Raw genomic sequence first — 10,852 nt, forward strand, 5'->3', positions numbered from 1 at the left:
CGGTGCATACATTATTTGCAAGGACGTACAGCATACAACAAGTGTGTCATAGGGGTGTTTTTAGGAGAGTAAGGGAGGGGAAGGGGCGAAGGGACATTAGAGGTAAGGGAGGTGGCTGTGCAGATTCCAGGTGAACTAAGAAAGGGACAGCTGCGTGGTCAAAGACCTGGACTTCCAGTCTGCCGTGTGAGCGTTAGTGCTGTTTAGGCAGAATGTTTCGTAAAGTTTTTTTCATTGACTTCCGCGCCGCCGGACACTGTTTTGCTCAGCGATTTTCCGACGGCGGTGTATAATGTCCCACAGACGTTAAGTGCAAGGTCCTTGACAGCGCCACTCAGCCATGTCAGTGCCTCAGTGAGTTGCTGTCATACAGGTACAGCATACCACAAGGCATCATTATGCTCGACAGTCCTCAATGCTGAAACACCCCGGTCAATATCAGGCCTCAACCCCTATCCGGACAAGCGTTGGTAGCTCGAGCGTTGCACAATGTGCAGCTAGCCCTGTGCTCCAAAACGCTATAAATCGTCCGTCCGGGCATTTTTTGCAAGGCGAAGGATTGTGTCCCCCGCGGTGACATGATTTCCCAGCAGTCAAAAGCATCAGGGAGAAAGTCAGGATGTTAGACTCTGATGGATGGACCGGCATTTTGATGGCTATTCTATTTTTTATGATTCCCATAGGTTTCTTCATCTAACTTTCAAGAAAAAACATTCACCCTGTTGAATTGAAGGACTTCAATACATCCTGCCATTGTTCAAATGTACTTTTTGTTCGTTTATAAAATAATGCCTATTTCCAGCGAATTATTTCACTGTTGACTCTCGTTCTGTCGTGCGCATATATTGCAAAGCAAGACATTAAGAATATCCAGTGTTTTGCAGTCAAACCCGAACACTTTTGCGAATAATCTGTTCACCCGAGATCACCCTATCAACTTTCCGACGCAAGTTGAAAGTCTCATGTCATGAATACCAAGTAAGGTCTGACTCCCCCCACCTCAGGTATTTTGTCAGTGTCTGCATATCTATGTGAAAGGGAGTTCAAAGATTCCCTCTATTGTACCTTGGAACTTTCTAACATGGAACCGTCTATGAAGCCAACTTAAGAAACGGTGCCTCGGTAAATTGAGGTCGACGCTGGCAGCAGACAGCGTGCTGTAGCCCTGAGAGATCACCCCACACCTCCCATAACTCAGTGAACCACAGCAGATTCTGAAGTGCAGCAATGGATAAATGTTCCACACGACAACCGATTACCCCTGTTGTCGTGTTTGAGATGGACACATTACACTTTGTTGACCTGTCAAACACAGCCAACAGTCGGGTGAACACCGCGGATCAGGGGAAGCAGTCCTGGGTCCTGCGGTCCAAGTTCAAGCAGGCCTAGAACTCTATTCAGATGCTAAGTTGGGCTGCTCAGCCTCTGTACCGACCCGTAGGCTTGATTGAACATGGGGTTCAATCAAGGAGTGACGCCATTCTGCAAGTTTTTCTTGAGGACTGGGTATTTTGTGCACGTCCCCACTACTCAAACTGAAAGACTGCAAAACAATCTTAATCACGTTTTTTGCTTTCCTCGCACTCACAATTCAACCCGTCGCCCCTACTCATCGTACATCAGGCTGTGCTTTAATTCATTTCAGTTTTGTGCATCGTCCAAGACACAATGCATACAAAAGACCCACTCAGTAAGGTAGAATCAAAGTAAATAAGCGTTGACTGGATTTCTCTCGCGGGAAAGTGTCATCTGATGTCAGCTGACTGAAGTCTTGTGTCATGAAGCAGCAGGTCAGCCATGACCCATTATCATCATCATCATCATCATCATCACCACGGTGCCAGACGGCCAATCCCATCGCTCCCTACTGTATGATGTGACGGATGGACTTTAAGGTTGATGGCCTCCATTGACCTTGTTCAGACGACTCTCTAACGGCTCGCCTTGTCGCCATGACAGACTCCTTAATGGGCACGGGGGGGCGGCGAGTGGCTTGATGTGATGCATGCTCCGTATTGCACATTGGGTTATTACAGAGTATCCCCTGAGGTCGTCACTGCTCCCCCATCAGTGGGGTTCGATTTGGGAAAGGGTGGGGATGGGGGGGGGGGTGGGGGTGGACCTTGGAAAAACGTTTAGTTTCCCCATCAATAAGTTTACCGCATTACTCTGTATTTACTCTCATGTAAGCTCTGTAAACCTTGGGCCTGCGGTGTACACATAACACGCACACACACACACACACACACACACACACGCACACACACTTTAAACAAATATACATGCTATTGGCTTACAGGTTTGGTATGCATTGCATAGCGTGTTATAAAAACACTGTGAAAGGAATTGCATTATGGCAGGAATGGCCGATTTGATCGTGTGTGTGTGTGTGTGTGTGTGTGTGTGTGTGTGTGTGTGTGTGTGTGTGTGTGTGTGTGTGTCTGTGTGTGTGTGTGTGTGTGTGTGTGTGTGTGTGTGTGTGTGTGTGTGTTCTGATCAGAAGAACACACATCGCCACTGGAGTACTGGAGCCAACTTTGTCTGTTTCCAGTCAGATCCCGCTGCCCTTGTGGACTGCAGACCGCTGAGGGAGACGAGGGTGAGGCGGGGGGGGGGGGGGGGGGGGGGGGGGGGGGGGGGGAGAGGCAGAGATGCCCTAAAAAGGGAAATGAGGGAGAGATGGATGGGTGCTGGCGCTGGGAAAGAAAATAATACAAGGGTAGGCGGTGTGAAGGGAGAAAGCACCAGGCATGAAGCGAGTCAGACCAGGTGGGTGGGCTGGGGCCGGGGGGTGGGTGTGTAGGGTGAATGAGGTCTCGTGCAGCTCCTTGGGGTAGAGTTAGCGACACCGGTGTGTATACTGGCGGTTCGATTCACATCGGGGGTGACCTTCGTCTCAGAGACGCATCCTGGCTACCGGGCGAGGCCTTTGGGGGAGAAGAGCAGTCATTAAAATGCAGATCTGCTAAAGGGCAAGTGTTTTTTTTGTTTTTTTGGGGGGTGGCGGAAGAGTCACGGTGTCAGAGAGGGAAGGGCAGAGAGAGCCCTGCAGAGTTGGGGACATGTTGGCTGGCTCTGGTTCTCATTTCAGGGCTTAGAAGATAACCTGTATATGCTGCTAGTGCTAGTATGAATACAGGGGAATATAAATGTACAAGCCTGAAGCATATGCATATGTTGCTTGAGCTATGGCTGTCGATGTTCGCTGTGGCTTATTAGGATTATGAAATTATACAGTAGTGCAATGCAATTTTGCTCTGCTGAATTAATGGCATTTAGCGCCAGGTTGCATTAGCACAATTTTAATTGGATTTGTATTGTACGTGAGGAATAAGAAGGGGCTAAACTGTGAAAGTGTTTTCTGTATTAGAGAACTATTTGAGCGCAAACGTGATAATGAATTTAGCTGTTTTTGTGTGGCATATTTTTTATTAAATTAGGATTCATGATGACTCACTTCACACATCCAATGATTTTTAAAGGGGATACAAAAACAATAAAACAAAACTTTTTAGCGTACAACCTGAACCATTGTGACCTTAGAATCTTCCTCAAGCGCCATCAGAGTCATCAGGAGGTGAATTTAGTTAACTTACATGAGCTTGGTTTATTTATTACACATAAAACATGTTTGCAAATCTATATATTCATGTCAAAAAATATATATATATATATATATATATATATATATATATATATATATATATAGAGAGAGAGAGAGAGAGAGAGAGAGAGAGAGAGAGAGAGAGAGAGAGAGAGAGAGAGAGAGAGAGAGAGAGAGAGAGAGAGAGAGAGAGAGAGAGAGAGAGAGAGAGAGAGAGAGAGAGAGCACATCATTAACACTTCTTCAGGTCGATTGAGGTCACACATTCACACAGGAATATAATACTGCTCAAATGATTCATAAGTATATATATATATATATATATATATATATATATATATATATATATATATATATATAAATCACAACACACCCCAGCTCCACTCATAATTATCGATGGATTCCCAGTACCCTTCTCCTCCAAAGTCAAGAGCCTCGGCGTCATCCTGGACAACACCCTCTCATTCGCACCCCATATTCACAACATCACCCGGACTGCATTCTTCCACCTCCGCAAAATCGCCAGACTCCGCCCATCACTGACCCAATCCAGCGCTGAAATCCTAGTTCACTCATTTGTCACATCACACATAGACTACTGCAACGCCCTCCTCACCGGACTCCCCACCAAACTTATCAACAGACTGCAGATCATTCAGAACTCAGCCGCCCGGATCATCACCCGCACCAAATCATCTGACCACATCACCCCTGTCCTCATTCAACTTCACTGGCTCCCAGTACACTACCGCATCCAATACAAAACCCTACTCCTCACCTACAAAGCTCTTCACAACCTAGCCCCCAGTTATCTCTGCGACCTCCTCCAAGAATACACTCCCTCCCGCTCCCTCCGCTCAACCTCTTCTGGACTACTATGTATCCCCACATCACGACTCACTTCAATGGGTGCCCGGTCATTCAGCTGTTCAGCACCCAGGCTCTGGAACTCCCTCCCCCCACACATAAAACAGTCAGACACCATTTCAACCTTCAAGTCACAGCTCAAAACTCACTTGTTCAAACTCGCACACAACGTCTAACTGATCACTGTTTTGATTGTTTTTTTTTTTATTTATTTCTTATTGCTTATGTTTATTTATTTATTTATTTTTTCCACAATGTCTTGCTTTTTAAAAAATGTATGATGACTATATGCTCTGTAAGGTGACCTTGGGTGTCTTGAAAGGCGCCTCTAAATTAAATGTATTATTATTATTATTATTATTATATATATAATCATAATTACAAAATTTAGCAGAGAGGAAAGTGACTGTAGAATTTGTAGTAAAATTTAGAATAGAATTTGCTAGATTCCTGCACAGTGATATTACCAATCCTCACAGCATTATTACAACAATGTACCACTCTCCATTGTACAGAGTACAGACCTCACAGAAGAAACATGGTCTGCAACATCAGGGGCAGTTTGAACATTATAGCTCAAGTAAAGTCAGCCAAACGAACCCCAGCATTAGCGGCCCTGTACACCCTGTAAGCCCTGCTACTGGTTGTTCTTGCCGTAAGTAGGTAGCATAAACACGTTTTAATACTGCTCATATGAGTTTATCAAATTGCCGGCATGTGGCTAAGGATATAGAGCGGGTTGGCTGGTCACCGGAAGGTTGCTAGTTCGATCCCGGGCTCCTCCTATAGTGTCGAGGTGTCCCTGAGCAAGCACCTAACCCTTACTGCTCCTCACGAGCTGGCTGTCTCCCTGCATGGTTGACTCCGCCGTCGGTGTGTGAATGTGTGCATGAATGGGTGAATGTGAGGCAATATTGTGAAGCGCTATGAGTGGCCACTGGTTAGAAAAGTGCTACATAAATGCAGTCCATCTACCATTTAAAACGTACGTATTCACCAGAAAACTATAATTTGGTTAATCTTTCATCAATATTCAATCTAGTCATTCATCTATCGATGACCACACATAGCACACATAGCATGAACCATTGTGACTCGCAGGGCAATCTTCTTTGAAGCTAATCTTCTATTTGTGTGAGATGTATTTGTTGGATGGCTTCTCACCGTGTGACAGACAGAAGGAGAAAAATAACAGAAATGAATGAGGATTCAGAGAGAAGCGCAGCCGTTATTGATCAGAGAAAAGAATCACCAACAAAGTATACAAAGGCTCTGTGATTGTTTAAAAAATAACAGCCAAGATTAAAGTCAATGGAACAGTGCACCATTTGAAGTCATTATAAGACAGAAAAAAGGGGGACATGGAATATTGCAGCTCAAGTGTAATTGCAGTACACAAAGGAAATGACAGGAGAAAGCTAAATGAAAGAGAAGGAGGACAATGGGTAGCCTTTGAAGAGACCCATGTCCTCTTAAGCAGACATGCAAAGAAGGCTTGGTAATCTGGACAGACCGTTTTAATCATAATACATACATGCATATCGAATAAACATAAGCGGTGTAGTGATCAAACTCCCTCGTGTCTATGAATAATAATGAACGATTAAAAACAAATCACAAGACCTGCTTGTCATGGCAAAACAAACAAGTCAGGCTAGACTGACTTAATTAATGAAATCTGCTTTGTGAGTTAGTAACTAAAATGATATTCTCCTTTTTAAAAAGGTTTCATTTGTGCAATACGGGGAAATTACCAGGGATAGCAAAGTGTGCAAACTGAAATATTAAAAAGAACAAATCAGCAGTTATTCACTGACGTGACATTTTTAAGTCTGATGTGGCCCCAATATTAGAGACAAAGCAGATGGTAGAAAGAGATGCACTTTTACCTGAGCACTCATCCTCAAGCAGCAGTACAACAGAGTGTTCTTTGGTTAGATAATAAGAAAAGGAATGAAGGAAAATGGGGCACAACAGCTGCTCCTTCCAAATTGTATAAAATGGGCACGATGAGTTATTTTAGAAGAAGAGCCATTAGGTGAAAAAAAAAGCCGTTACAATTATTTCAGTATTGGTGGCACAAGGAGGACACCTAGAGGAATTATGCACTATGACATCATGTATAGAATGACTGACTGTAGTCATGTATTTCGATTTTAAATGATTACTTCCATAAGTTCCTTGCAAATCCACGGCAATAAATAGGCACCAAATTTTCATTTAAAAGATATTGTATAAAAGTATGAAGAAAGGTTTAATAATGTGTAACCTAGCACTAATTCGTAATAGCCACCTACAACAATGTTTTTTCTCAATTCACTCAACTTAGCGTACCAGAAAAAGGCAGCCAAAGCTTGGCATGTTTACGTACAAATTGGCATTTCATTAATAATAAACAGCAACTACAACGTTAAGACTGACATTTTAGTTTATATAAAATGGACAGTGATACATGGGCATAAAAAAATGGCACCTCCTTACAATAAGGGTGCATTATGTTACCATTAATTAACATTAGTTAAAGCCAGTAATGATCATTAACAAACAGATATTTGACAGTTAACAGTTAAAAAAATGTATCTGAAAATAATTTAGTTACTAAATTATTTCTTTAAATTTAGTAGTAATGTTTACAAATGGTTGTCATCTTAAGTAAGTTAATGTTAATGCAGGTCAACTAAGGACGGTATTAATCAAAACATTATTTAATAGTTAACAATAACCGATATAACAATGATTGATATGGAATTGCTGAATTAATGGTTGATCAAACCCTGTGTGTCAGGTGTTACCAAACAAATGTTAGTGTTAAACATGTAATGTAAATGTGTGTCTTATGGTCGCTTTTGTCAATATAAGATCACACAAGACTTTGCAGCTTATTTGGGGTATTTAGTATTAACTTTACGTGGGTTCTCAGAAACATGGAGTCAATGACAGCAAAAGCTCTGCTCAGCAACAATCAGATGAAATAAATGGCTTAAAGCCTTTTAAGCCATTTATTTCATCTGATTGTGGTGATAATTGGACAGCAAACAATTATTTTGCCCAGTTATAAAATTGTAAAAACAAGACCAATGTTCTTGTTTGCTGCTTGCGTCCATTAGAAATGGTGGTAGAAGTCACTGAGCATCCAATGTGTAATTTAGTTACATAATGGGAATACATTTGAATGCCTTTATTCTTAAACCTAACCCCAACAAATACATACACCCAGTTCTGGTTAAATTTTGTTTGAACATTCAACATTTCTTCCTAGGCCTTCCTCTATATCGTCCTATTTCCTCACTTTTGACAGCTTGTCTCTTCTCACCCTCCTCCTCAGGGCTGCTATCCGAGTCACTCTCAAAATCCTTCTCTGCAATATAATAGGTCTTTGGTCCAAGGCTGGCTTTCCGCTTTCTCTTCCTCACTGCCTTGCTTGCCTCTGTCTTGTCTTCTTCTGTAAGCTCTGAGGTTCGATCCCTGTCATTCCAATCAGCATCAATGTCTTTAGAAGAGGGTTTCTTCAAATAGCCCATATCGAACGTGTCAGCTGTTGTAATTGGGTCCAGGGCCTTCCCTTGCACAGCAGGAATAGAGTTTGTCCCCCCTGTTGCAGGGGGCCCTGAGGGCCCTGGTTGGCTTGGCACCGAGGGTCTAGCCATAAGGGAAACTATTTTATGGAAACGCATGAGGTTACTCTTCAGGCTCATGTTGTGATTGAAGCTCTTGTCACAGTGCATGCACTGGAAGGGCTTCTCACCGGTGTGCACACGCAGGTGGGATTTAAGGTGGCTTTGAAGGTTGAAGGAGCGACTGCAGAAATCACACACATACTGCTTCATGCCAGTGTGCACCATAATGTGTCTATTCGTGTCGGAGACCGTGAGGGGATCCAATGTACAATAGGGGCATGAAAATACTTTAGGGCCGCTGTGACCTTCGACGTGTAAATTAAGTGCAGGGAGGTTGGAAAACGACAAGGAACAGTCAGGGCATTTATGTGGTCTTGCACAGGGTATGTGGGCTCCCTCATGGGGAGGTTGATCAAGTCTTGTTTTTAAGGGCAAGCTTTCCCCATGGATACTGTTATGAGCTTTCAGGGCGCTTTCGTCCAGACAGCTCTTGCCACAAACATTGCAGGAAAACGGCTTGTTACTATCCATGCATGTGTGAATGTGAATCCTGCACGTGAAGACAAAGACACCACATTCTGGACAAAGGTGTTGTAAACCTTCATGCAATACAGAATCTGAGCCATCGCTTTCCAACTGGTCATAGTTATCGCTTTCCAATTGGTCAAAATCTTCTTTTTCCCAGCCTGTTTCAAAGACGGCAATCTCATCTTCATCTTCCCCTTCTTCATTCGAACAAATGTTTTCTTCTTCTGCTTCCCCTCCTTCAGTTGAAAAATTGCTTTCCTCATCAAAGATAAACTCTGATATGTCAAATGTTATCTCGGGGCAGCTCTCCTCACATGGTGCAGTCTGTGAGAGAGATGGTAGTGATTAGACAATGCCAAGCATACATTTAAATTAATGAGATACGACTAACAATTGCATGAAACCATCACAAAAACCATGAGTTGCGATCCGCAGTGTTTACATCCAACCAGTGATGTCGCTAGATAATGGGTTCTTAAGTGTATTGAAATGAATTAAATAGTGAATCAATTCACTATTGCAGCAATTTACTATTGATGTGTCCAGGGGACAAACCCTTTGTATACCCTGGTAATGCAAAAATGTGACCAACAAATTTGTTTTGAAATCATAGAAAGAAAGACAATGAACTCACAAGCACTGCTGGTTTATCTTTACTTTTTTGCTCGCCTTTCTTTTGGTTTTCTTTTTTCTTCGTTCGCTGTCCAAAAAAATAATCATTTTTTGAACTACCTGGCTACAAACTTGGAAAAATAACTCAAATGGCCAATAGACTTGCAAGAGATCCCTGAGATGACAATCAAAACAAGGTCGAATGTTTTATTGTTTAAATTGATATACAATATAGTTTGTAGGCTATTTAATGGTAATTATCTCTCCAAAGTTGCACCTCTGGCGAAAGCTTCATTAATCTTTGTATCTGAATGCCTTTGGTTCCACAACAATCCAAGTTTCCAAATGTCTGAATATGTGTGGAGTCAAAGTTTAACGCCACTTATCCGCTATTATATATAGCTGTTCGGACACTGATATTCCTGTCAGATTTGGAGGATTAAACCATACCTTTTTTGGAGCCCTGTAGTACGTATTTGAAGGAGCAGTCTCCAGATCCCCTTTATCTGCTGTTGTGGAGCCCGACGCTCCTTCGTTTGAATCGGCTTGTTTTTCCTGGACTTCCCATTTTCTGAAGACTGCTAAATCCCTCTCGATTCTAGAGAGTAGGGTGATACAGTTCCGACACGATCGCATGGATCTTTCAGGACTTTTTCTCAAAGTCAATCCCAGATCGACAAGGCGATGAAAGACGGTTTTGGCCTTTCCTGTTACTCTGAAAATCAAGGTCGAGTGGCTAATGATACCTAGTGTTTTCAAATACTTGTGGCAAAAACGGCACCAATCGTCCACAGACATATCTGTGATGCACCATTACCTGCTCCTGTTTACATTCTTCCGTCGCTCAGCGGAGCGTCACGAGGTCCGTGGCTTTGATTGGTTGAATGTCTATCCAACCACCTCACTGTGTCCAGAGTTGATGAAACCGAAAATGAAATGATTTCCATGGGCAACATTAAATTAAATGTTCAAACAGCAATGTCGAAGTACTTCTTGTAACATTTACCTTGTAATTACTTTAAACTTTAAACTACTATCAAAATGTAAAATAATCAAAAAATGTAATTAAAGATTTAAGAGCTAACTAATTATTGAATACATAGCCTGATGAGTCCCAAGTTCCAAGAGGGAGCATTATTTTTATTAACCCAGAAACAATATGCACAAATCACCATCGCCTATTATTTAGATTTTAGCTCATTGAGTTGTTTTACGAGTAATAACGTTATAAATGAAAGTACAAAATATCTTATCAATGTCGGAAACTGGTATAAGTGGAATAGGGTGTCTGGCCCGGCGGGGAGGAGAGAGACCCAACAGCTGGGCCGCAGTGGTAGCTCTACAAGCGGCCCTGAACAGCCCTCGGTATTCCCCAGCTCCCTCTCTGAGCAGGAGGCCTTGGGCTGTGGTGCTGGCTGGCAAATGTATGGCTGAGGCCAGCTTGATCCACGCTGGATCCATGGGATCCATTCGCTGCAGGCGACTAGTCTTTTAGCTTGCTGCGCTGCCTCCCCCGCCTTCAACCTGGCACAACCAGCGACCGTCGCTGTCATTGGGGTAAAGCGCTAGAGCTAGGAAACATTTCAAATTGCAGCACACAAAGGAAATTACCAGAGAAAGCTAT

At 42.8% G+C, this 10,852-nt stretch overlaps 1 protein-coding gene across 2 annotated transcripts; it reads right to left on the reverse strand.

Moving 5' to 3' along the window:
• Nucleotides 1-5,970: 5,970 nt before the first annotated feature.
• LOC115548414 (zinc finger protein 155) lies at nucleotides 5,971-10,091 on the reverse strand. Of its 2 annotated transcripts, XM_030363044.1 has the most exons (3): nucleotides 9,679-10,091; nucleotides 9,251-9,316; nucleotides 5,971-8,940 (listed from the first exon to the last, which is right to left on the reverse strand). In XM_030363044.1, the coding sequence occupies exons 1-3, from the start codon at nucleotides 10,024-10,026 to the stop codon at nucleotides 7,714-7,716; spliced, it is 1,641 nt and encodes a 546-aa protein (XP_030218904.1). In that variant the 5' UTR covers nucleotides 10,027-10,091; the 3' UTR covers nucleotides 5,971-7,713. The 2 variants fall into 2 exon arrangements, with proteins under 2 accessions (XP_030218904.1, XP_030218905.1); XM_030363045.1 differs by lacking the exon at nucleotides 9,251-9,316 and having other exon boundaries at nucleotides 9,679-10,089.
• Nucleotides 10,092-10,852: the final 761 nt, after the last annotated feature.

The sequence above is a fragment of the Gadus morhua genome, chromosome 8, assembly GCF_902167405.1.
Source record: "Gadus morhua chromosome 8, gadMor3.0, whole genome shotgun sequence".
NCBI classification, from domain to species: Eukaryota; Metazoa; Chordata; class Actinopteri; order Gadiformes; family Gadidae; genus Gadus; species Gadus morhua.